Source organism: Crinia signifera, chromosome 1 (assembly GCF_055691185.1).
Source record: "Crinia signifera chromosome 1, ASM5569118v1, whole genome shotgun sequence".
Taxonomy (NCBI): Eukaryota; Metazoa; Chordata; class Amphibia; order Anura; family Myobatrachidae; genus Crinia; species Crinia signifera.
In genome coordinates, this window is record NC_139217.1 from 93,265,644 (window position 1) to 93,282,187 (window position 16,544).

Genomic DNA, 16,544 nt, shown 5'->3' on the forward strand with positions numbered 1-16,544 from the left:
TGACGTGTATGACCCTGATGATAATTGCTTTGGTTTGAGTATAATGGTTTTAACTTATTTTGACAGTCCAAATGTGTGATTATTGTTGCCCATTCTGTGCAGTGGTATTGTTGGAATTTGCCATTTATCAGTTTTGTCTTGGCAGCATTTATAAGATTAATTTGTGTCAAAAATGTATTTTAGTAAAAATGACATCCCAGTCTATGCTTAATTGGGTATATTCTTAAATAAATATTTCATCCAAAATGTAGAAGTAAGACTGGCCATACTTTAGTGTGATGTGGCTATTTTTTTTTTTTTTGGGCCAAGAAATCTGCTGAAAAGTGGCAAATCATATGGGTTTTGTCTCGGCTTCTGATACGATGCGCAGTCCTGTGTGCATCGGATCGGAGTTTTAGATTGGACGTGCTGAATGTAAGATCTGTCTGATTGGATAGCCCTCGGCAGCAGTGAATGGGATTGCATACGCTAAATCGTATGCCATTCGATATATATTATGTGATCCAGCGTCCTGGGCATTGCCTTAGTGAGAATTAAAAAAAAAAAATATTAAATAAGTTGTGATTACATGTAATCCTTGGGTCCAGTTATGTGGTGAGGAACATGACTCTGTTCTGTTTGCCCACATGTTTTATAATTGGAAACAATAAGCACCTGATTTTGACCATAAATAATTTCAATTGGTTCTGGGCCACCAACCCGAGACACACCGGCAAGTGCTCCGAGGCAACCCATGGAGCCTAGGTGCACTATATGGGAGTCATTGGTATAGGACATGCCATTGGCTGCCATGATTGTCACATTTGTAAAGAAGGGAAAGGGCTTTTGAATTAGTGGTTTAAGTATCAAGGGTGCCCACTCAACATAAAAATCATGTTCTGGGGCCTGGCAAACGCTAGTTACTCTTGGCTCTAAATCTGTGTTTTTATCTATGAATCGTCTACATACATTATAACCTTTAATAAAATAAAAAGTTTAATGTCCAGTTTGTTGGTTAATTCATATCATGTGCTTTTGATTGCCATGTAGTTAAAAAGTAACTTTCTCTTCCTTTTCCTCTAAGAGCTTTATTTTGTGTGCTGCTGCTGTGTGCGTGTTTCTGCTATTTGTGCTTTGAGAAACCTTATTTTTTTATTTTTTTTATTTTTACATTTTATAGTTTTTTTTCCCTGTGATTCAAAAAAGAGATGGTCTATATACAGTAGTTGCCTAATAGGCCATTATCCATATTTTGATTCATTAGAATCTATTATTCTTGTGTGTGTGCAAGGGGCTAACATTACTTAAAATGGCTTCTGTTACGCAAATCATTTGGAACATCTGTCTGTGTTTAAAGTACCTACACATTGCAATTTGACCAATTAGTTTGATTTTTATTAATTTGGAGAGAAATTGTAACTTGTGTGACAGACCCGAAATAAACATTTTAATGAGAAATATTGGATTGCATGAAATTTAAACAGGATCTTTTATGAAGATATGAGCAGATTATTATTATTATTTATTTACAGTTTCTTATATAGCGCAGCATATTCCATTGCGCTTTACAATTGGAAACCGTGATTTAACAAACTGGCTTGATACAAACCGACATGGAGGTAGGAGGGCCCTGCTCGCAAGCTTACAATCCATAGGAATAATAGGAGGGATACATAAGGATAGAATTCCATAGCATTGCAGGCCCACCAGATTACAGGGCAGTCTTGATGGGATGTAATTAGATATGAATGCTACTGGAGGATGTGTGGGTGTTCCTGAATATGATAAGCTTGTCTGAAGAGGTGAGTTTTCAGGGAACGCTTGAAATTTTGGAGGCTAGAGGAGAGTCTAAAGGGCCCCTTACACTTGTGAGATTTTGTCAGATATGACCCAATTCAGGTGGATTGGGTCAATTTACCTGACAAAATCTGATGTGCCTGTCTGACAAAATCTGATGTGTAGGACCCAATGCACAATCTCGTCCCATTGGGTATAACCAAGAGATTGATCCTCCTGCACATAGGATAAATTTTGAGTCAATCAGGTCCACTTGGACAAGTGTAAGGAGGCCTTTAGTGTGCGTGGAAGGGCATTCCATAAGGTGGGTGCTGCCCTACAAAAATCCTGCAGATCTTAGCATGTCTACTGTGATTCTACCCACATCTTCAGTATAGTAATTAACTAAGTAATTTATGATAATCTTTTGAAAAACAATGTGCTGTGTGTGGTGACAATACAATAAAACACATGCAATCAATATAAAAACAATTTGACTATTTTGTCTCATTTGTATTATAAACTCATCCCAGAGATCTCTTGTCAATCTTATCGGGTGTAGTGTAGCTTCAAGGCTTGGATTGGAGCAAAGGTTGTATGATCCAGACAGGAAGCAGACCAAGGTAGTTGGTACAATGGAAAGAAAAGTTTAGTTGGGATGTTTCGCTATTTGTCCTACGTACCATAAACCACCAAATGAGTAAAAGGGCTAAGGAAAAGTATAACAAGCATTAAGAATGTACATTATCTTGATATTTATAGTGTGAATAGGAACAGGACTTTATGGGGGCAGGGAGTCCTAGAAAAGAGGATTGTGCAGAAACATTTGTCTTGTGATATCGGCTTCCTACACATTCTGTGTACTCAGCTTAGTTGTAACTGAGAATTTGATATTTATTTAACACTGTAAAGCCCTCAGTTGCCCTTCTGATCCTTGGCTGTAGGTCACATCAGATATCTGCTTATACAATTTGTTATCATCTGTCTTGATTTTCTATTTTTTTTTTCTTTTTAAAGGTGATCACATTGAATTCAGTTTTATGTATTTCAACATTTTAAAATAGGTGTGAACTGATAAGGCAGAACGAAAAAAAGATTAGAAAGCACCGCACTGACACACACACACACACACACACACACACACACACACACACACACACACACACACACACACACACACACACACACACACACACACACACACACACACACACACACTCCCGCCTTTTTTCTTTTTTTCTTTTCTTTTATACAGTCGGGTCCATAAATATTGGGACACAATTCTCGTATTTTGGGCTCTATACACCACCACAATGTATTTGAAATGAACCAAACAAGATGTGCTTTGAAGGCAGACTTTCAGCTTTAATTTGAGGGTATTTACATCCAAATCAGATTAACCATAAATAATTGAATTTGTTCACTGCATACTTGTGTACATGCCTATGATAGTACATGTTACATTTGTATACAACTGATTTAAATGTAGTCTATTGGTGACCCTGTCATTAGTTACTTCCCATTTCTGCTGAATGCATTAAAGTGGGGCTACAGTATTTCCCATGTACTAGCCTATCAGCTGCACAGTACCACTGGTCTTGTTATGTTTGCTCTGCTGTATATAGGTGGCAAGTTTTATGAAGATAATTGACTTGCATGTTCAAAATGTTTCCTTGCAGCTCTGCACGATCAGTCCTGTAAATATGCCAGTGGAAAGGATGCGGATGCGGCCCTGGTTAGAAGAACAGATAAATGGCGATTGTATACCAGGCTTGAAATGGTTAAATAAGGTAATTGTCTTAGGTTGACTTTTATTTTCTTTCTCCCACTTTTTATTACCTTTGCATGCATTTTTGTTTGTGCGGTGGTGGTGTGCGGACATTTTATACCAAATTCAGAGTCTGTTCCAGACACTTTGTGAATGCTGTGGGAAAGGAAAGGATGTTTGTAGCAAGCGGCTATATTCTTTCTCTTCTCTAGGCAATTCAGCGCTAACACCTGGCTGCCATGGGCTTACACTACAATTATCTCTAGAACAAGTTCTATAAATTACCCCTGTGTATTATAAAGTATGCTGTGTGTTATTGGGACTTTCTGCTCTTCTATTAAGGTCCATACACACTGGGCAATTATGACCGCTGTCATCGCTGGGGGGGAATGCCGCTCAGTGCATACACACTGAGTGGCTTTCCCCCTGCCCGGCGCTGTCAGCGGGGGGCAGACTGCTTTGCATAGTGAAGTGCTATGCAAAGACACTCACAAAGTGGCTCATCGACTGGTAATACCAGCAGATGAATGACTTTCCCGGCGATGATGCGGGATCACTCATCGCCGGGCAATACAAACTGAGCGACTTTGAGCCGAAAGCCGCTCAAACTTGCTGTTTTGAGCATCTTTCAGTTCAAAATCGCCCAGTGTGTATGGGACTTGACTTTACAATCTTTTCCAGCTTCATTAGAACTCCGGAGAAATCTAATGAGCAGATAGTCGCCAGCGAAGAACCGGCTTTTTTTCACCCCCTGTCCCATACATTGTGGTGGCATGTGAAGCTCATCCATCAATGTATCTGAACCTGCTCATGGATTATCATAGTCTCCTTTATTTGGTCCCAGCAAGATCTTTGTACACCACCAATATACTGCAGCGTGGCTAGTTGTTTCTCCACGGCGTGCTTGCCGTAAAACATTTTTTGAGTTTCATTTCCCCTTTTTCCAAGTTTAACACAAAATTCAGTTGCATCTCTGATGTAATATCACAGACCCGTCTTCTCATCCTCCATGACGAAACGTACGAAGGACTTTCACTTCCTGTGACCAAACAAAGACTATTTTGGCAGTCCAACAGCAGGTTCAGACAAAAGGATGTAGGAGCTTCCTAATAACCAGCATAGCTTTACTAAGTCTTAAGGTGCCCATACACTGTACAGTGGTGCTGTGCGATACGCTGTATTAGGAACAGACACACTGGGCAGATATATTAAGCTTGGTGAAGAGATAAAGTGGAAGGTGATAACGCACCAGCCAATCAACTCCGAACTGTCATTTTTCATACATAGCTGATCATTGTACAATACATACATTGTTAGTTGGTACCATCGCTTCGCATGTTTCATAACATCTTTCTAGAGCCTCCTTTTTACAAAGAATGTATTTATTTTTGTTGAGCGGGAGTCTGTAAATTACATTTTCTAGGGGATTCCCATAGTTGATGAATTGTTATGTAAACATTTTAACTCCCACATCCTGCAAGTCACTTCTAAAAGATCTCTGGCCACAATCCAGAACTAACTCCCGCTTCCTTTACTTCTGCTACTGCTCTGTATTGTGGTCTGCCAGCCTTTACATTCATGCCTTTATCGGCATTTTCTCCTTATAGTATTGTCATTGCCTTTTTAATTTTCTGAGAGCTTTCTCATGACAAAAACCTGTGTTGAGTACTGGTTACTGAATACTGCAATATTGGCTGTAGTTGCAGACCGTATTGTTCTGGTGAATCCCAGTTTGACGATTTGTTCCTGGCTCTGATGAAAAAATGTCATAATGAAGGGTGAGCAGATCGATGCCCAACTATATGTGCTTTTACTGCAACAAAAATAGAGACCCCCTATGGTATGGCTACATAGACTGAGGTGCTTAACAGGAAAAATGCATGCAATTGATCTATTAGATGGACTAAATCTGCAAATAGCTATACAGTATATACATAGGTAATTAACATTCTTAAGTAAGTTACATTATCTGTATAGTAATATAATGCCCCCAGTTCACATTATGCCACACAGAGAATTTAATAAGCCATGGTAAATTACTTTGCAAACTGATCCCAGGACTGTGTAACCCGGCGGGCATGTGTGCCCCGCATGTAATGTCTTAATGTAATGTATGTAATGTTTCCCCCCCCCCCCTTCATCCCTGCTTGATGCTGCACTGTAATCCACAAAAAATTCCTAGTGTGCGCAAGTATACATGGCCAATAAAGTTGATTCTATTCTAATTCAATTATCCCCAATAGCTGGCACTATCAAGGATTTTTTTTTCACCTGAATAAACAAAATCCTTGATAATTGCCATGTTTTCATGGCTGCAAATGCGAAAACACATAGATCTGTGAACTTTTCCTGGAAACTGTGTTTTTGCAGTTTATCTGGTAAATGTAATTATTGTTAAAGGGCTTAATTTGAATTGTGGGAAACGTTTTTTAGCCCCCCCCCCCCCCCCCCCCCCCGGTAACATTTTTCACGATCATTTGAATAATGTCCAAAATTAACATGCCACACAATAGTGCCCCCAATTCACATTATACCACAGTGGTTCATGCCACACAGTTTGTTCCTTATTCACATTATACCGCCCAGTAGCACCTACTTTATTAAATGATGCATTAGAATGGGAACTCGGTCAATCTCTCTGAATTCAAACTCAGAGTGATTGACAGGAAGGGACTGTTTGGTAGAGGTAAAGCAGTAGTGGCATGTATCTTCCTTCAGCTGCAATCATGTACACTGAGTATCATGGTGGAATTGTCACCACTGCTGTGGGCAGTCTGTGTGACCATAGCCTTGGTTGGTCGATATTCATTGTTATTTTGTCGATGCTGCATATTAATACACTGTTACTGGCCACTTTGCGATGGCTCTGGGGGTCGTTGGCATCAGCTTCACATGCAATAATTAGCAAGTCCATAGGTTGAAAAAAATGCAGCTGGGTATACTATTCCATGCAAACATGATATAGGCCCTTCCTTAGTTCTGTTCTAGCAATCCTCTGAGGCAAGTTTGGTGCAGTCTTTTAATGGAGAGTGTTCGCTAGGAATTACACAATGTTTGTCATTACTCATAACCAACTGTTCTCAATAAAATTTGTGGACGCAATATTTCATAATCCAGTGTTATATGGTAAATGTTACTAAGGATGAGGCTTGAGTTAATAAGTAAATTTCCTGGGTTTACTAGTTGTGCTTGTTAATGAATGCAAACACAATAATGATTAACTGCACGCTCTTAAACCCAGTACACACGGTGAGATATTGGTTAATGGACAATTTTAACTAAGCTTTTGGCTAAGCAATTTTGTCTATGTAATGATAGTCTATGACCTAGTCAAAACTTCCTTGCCTGCACAGTCTATCTATGCTAAGGGATATTGACTACACATGTAGCGATTTACAGGCATTTTCTATGCGATCTCAATAGATCAATTAGAAAATGCCCCTACATCGCTACGTGTGTAGGGGCATAGCGATGCATGGCCCGCGCATCGCTATCGCCGCGCGATTAATATCCAGTGCACTGGATAAATCTAGTTAATCGCCTCGGTCAGGGCCGGTGTTCTCAGTGGAGAACACTGGTTATGACAGATCGAAAAGTAGGAGAACAACTGGGAGATTTTGGCTAACCTTGTAAGAGATTTTGACTATTTAAAATATCCTGCCATGATCTCAACATGATTGTGCTCCCTGGGCGGGAGCACAATCCTGTAGTTTTCATATGTTATCTGTATTTTCCTGTATTCTATTGAGATTTTTGAGCTTGAATCTGAAGGCTCAGGGGCCATATTTGGATGGTTAAAGTGGGGGTTTGTATCACATGTAGAACTATTTACAGTGGATGAGGAAATGTTTTTCAGTGTTGTAAATTACACTTCTTCAATAGTATGTGCACACTGAACAATATCAATTACCGATATCGTTCTTTGACATCACCCGCGACCGCTGAACATGCAGGTCGTTGGTTACATAGTTAAAATTGACCTGCATGTTTCCATGACTTCTAATGTACACCCTAGGCCTTTTATTGCTCAGCAGGACCCTAAATTCTCCTCTAGTGTGTATGGGGCTCATGTCTCTTGAATGACATCCGTGTCTTAAGTGTTAGTTTGGAATGAACAATGTGTGCCATTTATTCTGCATAATTTAAATATTTCCTTAGCTAATATAGCCAAGTTCAGTTCATTAATGTCACAGTCCATCAGTTACTCTGTTATAGCAAGAAAATAAATATTTCCGGTAAGCATTAAATCTTTGGGGCAGATCTATTAAGCCTGAAGTAGAGATAAACTGGAGATAAGGTAAAAGGAGAAAAAGCACCAACCAATCAACTCCCAACTGTCATTTTCAAACACAGTTCATTGGCTGGCACTTTATCTCCAGTTTATCTCTTCTCCAACCTTAATAAATCTGCCCCTCTGTCTTTTTGAGCATCCTGCGATCAACGATAGAACTATTTTCTCAAGCTGTACGCATATTCTTTTTACTATTTATTTTTTATTGGATAGCTATTTTTAGCTAAATATTCTGTGCCTTATTTTCTGGATTATATTGATATACTTACTAATACAATTAACCATTCAATCCATTTACAGAAATTAGACATTTCACTTAAAATAAGTTCTAAGACGGAAAAGATTTCTGCCAGTAACAATAGGGTTGTTCATTATGAAATGTATAGAATGGAACTTAAACTAAAATGCTATCTGCTAGCAGAAGACCGGATACAGGACAATATGTAAGCTATTTTCAGTATACAGAACATGCATGTTCACTGCTTAACTGCAGTAGCTATATCCTTGTGTACAGAAATAATGGTGCTATAGTTCACATTCCATCACCATACCTCATAACATTGTGCTGGTCCAAAATGACACCAAAAAGTACAGAGTTACGCAAACATAAAGAGGGTGTGTGATTGTTGTCATATTTCCCGTGGTTGTGGCTGGTTTGAAGCGCTAGGCGACCTTTTTGACAATTTTTCCCCCCTGCATTTTTGGTGGACTTTTTGAACCATGTTTACTCCATATGGGAACAAAAAAATCTGAAAAACTCGTGTTGACCCTATTGACTGTCCAGCTAGACATTGCCTTTGAGCTAATCCACACCGAAGTACAGTAAATGATTATCCAGCACTGCATAGTGTGACTGGCACCATAATCATTAAACCATAGCAGTTCTAATCTAGTGCAGCAGTAAATATTGCGCAAACTTTTTAACATTTACAATTCAAACTTTAGACTGACTTCACTGACTTAACTGTTCATTCCTGGGGCTTCTCCCAGACTTTGCATGCCCACAGCAGAGAGGCAGGTGGTTCCCCAGACACAACTCCGTAAATATCACAATACATATAAAGTATATGTTCAACTTATTTAACAGGTACTCTTCTACTGTTTATGCACAAAACCGCATTAATAGCATATACATCATATAAATATGTAAGAATACTAATATTTTATATTTGCTACAATCTAAAGCTTACCCTAACTTTGTTACTAAGTAAATGTAATGTATCAACTAAAGGTGCCCACACACTAGAAAGATCTGCGGTCATAAGATGTGCGCATAAATTAGCCTTCAAATCTTTTGTCCGATCTGGACAAAAGATTTCAGACAAGTGCACATCTTTACCAAAGATTTTTCTTAAGATCCCGTGTGCGTTCCTATGGATCTTATGTTAAATCTTCTGATCTTTTGTGCAGCACGTAAGATCAGAAGATTTAGCAAAAGATCCACGGGAGCGAGCATCGACCGATTTTCGACCGATTATCGGTAAATATCGGCCGATATATCGAAAATCGGCCAATCGGCCCAAAAATCGTTCTAGTGTGTGGGCACCTTAAGTTACCACCTGGAGGGTGACCCTTAAACTACCTTCAATAGTAGGCTGTGCATTCACTCTTTTGTATAAAGAAACATTTACTTTAAAGTTTTTTAGGTACTCTTTACCTAGAAGGGCGCCCGTCGCGGGCATCGCGGGTACATTTATGTATGGCCGCGACGCGACCGTCGCGGCCGGCCATAAATGTACCCGCGATGCCCGCGACGCGATGCTCCCGATTTCCCATAGGAATCAATGTTAAAAGGCGCGATGGACCCGATTTTACTGTTAAATGGCTCAATCCTCCCGATTTGGCCATAGGAATCAATGTTAAATGGGCCACAGAGCCCATTAACCCTTAAATGTCCCCCCAAATTTTTAACGCCACCCCACGATCCACGCCAACCCGAAGCGTGGCGAGCGCAGCGAGCCCGCTAGGGGCGGCGGTACGCGTCCTCCGACCTTTTCATGCCCTACTATCCACTAGGGCGTGGTGTGAGAATATAATAGTGTGGCGAGCGCAGCGAGCCACCGAGCCCGAAGCGTGGCGAGCGGACACGGATACCTTCACAGGTAGACGCGTCCCCTCGCGGGCTTCACAGGTGTCCGCCTCGCCACGGACACCTGTGAAGCCCGCGAGGGGACGCGCATAACTGTGAAGGTATCCGCGTCCCCTCGCGGGGCTCGCTGCGCTCGCCACGCTTCGGACTCGGTGGCTCGCTGCGCTCGCCACACTATTATATTCTCACACCACGCCCTAGTGGATAGTAGGGCATGAAAAGGTCGGAGGACGCGTACCGCTGCGCTCGCCACGCTTCGGGTTGGCGTGGATCGTGGGGTGGCGTTAAAAATTTGGGGGGACATTTAAGGGTTAATTTGGCCTATTTGGCCCCAAATCGGGTCCATTGAGGCATTTAACATTAAAATCGCGGTCAATCAGCCGTTTTAACATTGTTCCCTATGGGAAAATCGCGGTGATCGCGGGCATCGCGGCCATCCCGATTTACCCGCGATGCCCGCGATCACCGCGATTTTTACCCCCGACGCCCGCGATTTCAATCGCTGGCGCCGTTCTAGGTAAAGAGTACCGTTTTTTTAGCTAAATAACCCATACAAAATATAAATACCACCTTTTAGTCTATTCGCATGGCCATATACGTTGGTGCACTGTCCGTTACCTTTGTAATGGTTTCCAGAAATAAGAGTATCCAGTTTACTAGAGAAGGCTCTCTGAGACTCATGTCCTAAAGATGGTGACCGTTTACTTATAGCAATCCAAGCACGCTGACTGTATTTACGCCCCATTGTAGTTGCTTTTAATAGTTAACATTAACTGAGGTGTTCAGAAAAATTATTATATATGGCGATGATGGCTCTTCTAGCCATGAGAGAGTGCTAGGGTCTCTCTCTGTGCTGTGCTCACACTGGTAATCTCTATCACCTATACGGCTCCTTCACAGGTGGAGCCGTATAAGTGTGTTTATAACATGTGTGTTTTCCTGCCACAACGTAAGTCCCTGCTCCTGTTTGAAGGTATTGTCAGTTGATAGAGTTGTGCTCACTGGATTTAGCTGTGTACTTTCCTGTAGTATGTGTGAGGTGTGCGTCCTGAGAGACCGGTTAGTCCATATTGCAGACTCTGCTTCAAAGTGCATTAGCGGTCAGCTCTCCAAATCTGCTGTAGCGCAGTTCCCGTTCTCTACACCGCACTGATGCTGGCTCCGGCCTTTATCCTCTGCATCACCTGACAGTACCTAGTGTTCACTCTAGAAATGTGGGTGGGCAGGGCCCGCCGATGTCATAAAGGGGCGTGCCCGGGCCGCGGCGTCATGAAAAGGGGCCGGCCCGGCCACCGCCATCACTAAAGGGGGCGGGCCCGGCCCCGCCGAAGTTGCCGTGCTGCCTGGGAATCGCCGTCTAAGGCGACTCTACGCTAACCTGTCGGGGAAGGCACCAGGCTGTTTTAGCGGGGCGCATTTTGCCCTTTTTAAAAATTGGGCAGAGCGCAGCACCCCGCTAAAACAGCCTAGCGGGAACACTAGTACCTCACGCACCCATGGTCTCCAAGATGCAGTTTTCTTATTATCACCGCCCATAGCAGCACCTCTCCATCATTGCCTCTGGACAGGCTCCTCACAGACCGCGTCTGCTCTTTAACACACACTGGGGCAGATGTATTAAGCCTGGCAAAGAGATAAACTTGAGATAAAGTGGAGATAATTTGGAAGGAGAACGCACCAGCCAATCAGCTGTGTTTGAAATATAACAGTTGGAAGTTGATTGGCTGGTGCATTATCGCTTTCCAATTTATCTCCACTTTATCTTAAGTTTATCTCTTCGCCATGCTTAATACATTTGCCCAAAAAGAAGCAGCGCTGATGTTTATCAATTAAAGCAATGAAAATTATTTAATGACAATAATACACATTAAAATACATATATAACAACAAGAAATGAATTGATAATGGAAACAATTATTATAGTCACCAAATTTAGGATAGTTCAACCTGCACTGATCCTGGTTGATAAATAGGATGGAGTCCTTATTGGCCACTTTATGGTATCCTGATGGTGTTTGAATGGACTCAACCGATGGCACAAGGTGTATTTAGGCAGCTCGGGAGTCCTCTCTGCTGCGAGTGGTCAGGTGTCCATATTGAAATGGGCAAGGGACTTCCAGAGATTGATGGAATCCGATCAGATGAATTGGCAGATAAGGAGGGTCCATTATCAATTCATTTCTTGTTTTTATTATATATGTATTTTAATGTGTATTATTGTCATTAAATCATTTTCATTGATTTAATTGATAAACATCAGCGCTGCTTCTTTTTGTCACTTTTATTTTCACCTTTTTATGGAGCTGACTACTCCCATAAGCAGCTGCTTTGGGCAAACAATTCTTGGCAAGGGCTCTATACTAACCATTGGTTAGCATTTTTTCTTTTTGCTTAATACATTTGCCCCACTGGGCCTTGTACATGACTCCATCAACTGACACTCCCTTACCACCTGACACTAGTCATGTGACCTTCTCCTGACCTCTTAAGCAACTCCCCAGGCTGCTGGGAATTCAGTGACAGGCATAATATATTGATTAGCAGGGTGTTACATATGTCTAGGTCGACAATGACTAGGTTGACTCCTGAAAATGATTGAGCTACCATAGGTCGGCATTGACAGGCCAACACAAACTTATGGTCGACTCAAAAGGTTTTTCACTTTTTTACTTGGTTCATACTTTACTATCCAAGTGGGCATAGAGTGAAAATCTAGTAGCGTGCCCAGGCTATGGCGAGCGTAGCGGGGGGATGCGGCCATACAGTGTCCATACAGTGTCCATGTCGACCTAGACACCAAATACTTGAAAGAATGACGTCGAACATGTGCATGTCAAACTTAAGCTTTTGTTGACCTTCTGTCAATGTGGACGATTAGTGGTCGACCTATACATAGTCAACCTCCCTCCTATACCATAACCATTAATGGGTATTACATCTGCACAGTGCAGTCAGATTATCCCAACTCATGGCATCTCCAGAGAGCAGAGGCTGCAGTGTTTGATTGGCAGTGTCCGCTCAGCACTTCCCGGACACGGAGGACTGTCTGCCGCGCCGCAACGCTGCACCCACCCACCTTGGGTGCTCAGCACAGCCCGGACCCTGTCGCCCAGGTTTTTTTTTTAAATGTATTATTCTCCTGCCCCCGCAACTCCCTGGGAATTGACATGGGATAAATAGCATGCGATTTGCACAAGAAATGGCACATCAAGTGTCAAATTGTTAGTGAGCTGCCGGGGGGAACTCAGGGGACAAGTCGGCCTAATGTATGGGGGCCTTTACTGTGTTTTGATTGGGTGCTATACAAAAGTAGGACTGTGAGCATACAGTATGTAGGGGGATGTTGTCCTATACTCTGAGTAAAGGTTGCAAGGGTTCTGTTACAGCAATTCACTTGTGAACAATGGAGAGAAAGAAAAGTGTGAGATGGGAATTTCCACAGAAATGTGCAGTGATACCGATCACTCAGCAGTTGGCTTTAGCTGTCTGGTTCAAGTTTAGACAATTAAGTGAAATGTCTTGATTCATTGCTGTCGGTTATTACACATTTGCACTGTGTTAGAATTCTCGCGGCACATGGGGCGCTATATAAACTAATAAATCTATCCTCCTTCATAAGCAAAATATAAACCTATTGAACAAGCTCCCTTGTAAAAGTAGGATGTTTGCAATGAAGTATTTGTGCCTAGACCCTAAAAGGTTGACATGGGGAAAAAAGTTGACACAAGCAAAAGGAGAACACAGAAATCCTTGACACATGAAAAGGTCGACATTACTTTTTAACATCCCTGGTGGTGTCCATTTCTGCATTTGGGCATGTGGAACCCCAGTTATTGTACAGCATCCTCTGGCACTGTTCTCTTCACTCGCCTTGGTTCAGGACACTACACCATCCACGTGGACTACAATTGGAAATGTTAGAGATAAAGTTCAAATACTGGGGAAACAAAAAGTTAAACGTATGTCAACCTTTTCATGTTTCGATCATTGCCATGTTGACTTATTTGCTTCAACCTATCGTCCATGTCGACATAATACACATCAACCAATAGAATTTGTATATGCAGGATATCTATTTATAGTTATTTATAGTTCTCAAAATACAACCAAAACTTGTGGTTGTGGTATGTGTAGAGATGTGTAATCCTCTTCATATTTACATGTTTCGGAATTGGTACTTGTTCTTACATTATTCTGTCCATGAAATTACCTAGTATCCACATTATCATGAAGGTTGGTTGGAAAGTTGCTGGCAGTGCTATCATCACTAATTTGAGGTCACACAAGTCTTTTGGCCAAATTCAGACTATATATATATATATATATATATATATATATATATATATTTCAGTTTCTTATATAGCGCACACATATTCCGCAGCGCTTCACAGAGAGTATTTGAACATTCACATCAGTCCCTTCCCCAGTGGAGCTTACAATTTATGTTCCCTACCACATATACACGCACACACAGACATTGTAGTGTTATTTTGTTGGGAGCCAATTAGCCTACCCGTATATTTTTGGATTGCGGGAGGAAACCGGAGTACCCGGAGGAAACCCACGCAAGCACGGGGAGAATATACAAACTCCGCACAGTTAGGGCCATGACCTCAGTGCTGTGAGGCAGTAATGCCAACCATTACACCATCCGTACTGCCCCACTTATACAGTTCCATTCGCATGGTCGAGTGCGTTCACACGGGGCTGATGGTTTCTCTTTGCGCATATGTATGTGCTGGGTGCATGCGGCCACGGCGAACAAACTGTCTGTTGGGTGCATGTTCTCAATCCCCTGCAGCCTTACTTATCGCGCTGGTCCCGGCGGCTCCGTTCTTCTGCTGATGACCACCACAAAATGGCCGCCCCCATACAGCAGACAGTTTCAGAGAACTGTGTGCTATATGGGGGCAGCCATTTTGTGGTGGTCCTCAGCAGAAGAACGGAGCCGCCGGGACCAGCGAGATAGGTAAGTCTGCGGGGGATGGTGTAACTATAGCACCGCAGCCCCCGGCGCCCCCACATGCACAGCGCCCCCCCCGCGGTGGCGGAGGCTGCGGTGCTATAGTTACGCCGCTGGCTGCCTGCCAACTTCCCTCAAAATGTGCACGTTCCACATCATTCGATGGTCGGCAACCATTAAATGATGTGGGTGTTCCCCCGCAGGCTGCGAATGGATGTTTATGTGAAACATCCATTCGTAGCCAGTGCGAATGGTGGGACGGCGTACCACCATTTGCAAGGCGGGAGCTTGTTTACTCGCAAGGATGCAAATTTGCGTCTGAGCCAATCCTCCAGATTAACCCCCCTGATCTCAGGACAAATGTGTTCTCAAAAATGGGCAAAATCATGGGCCCGATACAGACCCATTAACAATGCTGAGAATTTGGTACACTGTGCGCATGCCCGGGGTCCCTTTGTGCATGGACCATGCAAATGCTAGCGAACATTAAAAGGGAGTGTCCTGGAAACCGCAGATGTTCCCTGGCCATTGGGAGGACAGGCTTCTGATGCCAGCAGCGGCCTCCTTCTCCCCACGGCCTTCGCAGCTCCGAGTGAGTCAGAGGGGAAAATTCACTCAATGGCGAATGTGTGTGTGTGTGTGTTTGGGGGGTTTGCCCAGTGATGTGGTGTTTACCTACTCACAGCCCAGTGCACTGCAATTTAGATTTTACACACCCCACCCAAATCGTAAGACCCGTACACACGGTGCGGTTCATTTTCTATTTAATCCCAATTCTATCAGGAGCGAATCGCGTGGCGCAGTGCACACATTCGATTTGGACTATACAGTCTTGCCTGCACAGTCTATTTTTCTATTTGATTTTGATACCACGCATCTCGATCGGCTGAAAAACGTTCGATTTCTATCCGATTTGGATTGGATTTTGACTATATACTGTAGTCTAAATAGAAACCTAATCCTAATCGCACCATGCGTGCGGGGCACATGTTACATTTGTCCTACCTGCAGTGCACATGGTTTTGCCAATTTTGAAAACAAATTTGCTCTGCGGTCAAGTCCGAATTAGGCCCTTTGTACCATGAGCCTGTATATATACTCTACATAAGAAGTTTTACATGTCTGTACTTTTGCTGTGATAATGATTATATTTGCTGTAATCTGAGCAGAATTTACAACAGCATCGTTGTTCCAAGCGAGTGTTTTGTTCTCTTATCAGTTTCAGTTGTTTGGCCCAGAGTGGCCGGATGTGAGGTTTTAAGTTCTTCTAGCCTGATAAACAGCGTCTACTAGAACACAGTGCTTCAGATGTGCATCAGGTTGCAGGGAACTGGTTTCCTTAAGGAAAAATATTGGAATAATAAAATGAGTGAGACAAATAAGATAATGTCATGTTGTCTTTGTCTACTGTTTTACATAGAACCTCAAGCATTAGATGACCATTTACGAACAGTGCAAATATACTAAAACATTTCACAATGAGGCATTGGCTTTACTAAGGAGCTATTTATTGGCATAGTGCAGATATAGAATGTTCCTTACTGCACTTAACACTAACTACTGACACTTGTTTTGTGCTTGTTTGTTTGCTCTTTATTTTATTATTTGTTTAGCGTTCAGTGGATGTTTGTGAGGTTTATACACCTACCTGATAGCCCTCACCTGGAATGATCTGGCC

The 16,544-nt window shown here is 42.3% G+C and overlaps 1 protein-coding gene across 4 annotated transcripts in view; it reads left to right on the forward strand.

Moving 5' to 3' along the window:
- IRF2 (interferon regulatory factor 2) overlaps positions 1-16,544 on the forward strand; it is a 76,974-nt gene that overhangs the window by 19,292 nt on the left and 41,138 nt on the right. For all 4 annotated transcript variants that reach the window (XM_083170439.1, XM_083170457.1, XM_083170466.1 and 1 more), the window contains exon 2: positions 3,435-3,545. In XM_083170439.1, coding sequence (XP_083026565.1) covers positions 3,459-3,545 — 87 coding nt within the window. In that variant the 5' untranslated portion in view covers positions 3,435-3,458. The remainder of the gene's footprint in view (positions 1-3,434; positions 3,546-16,544) is intronic.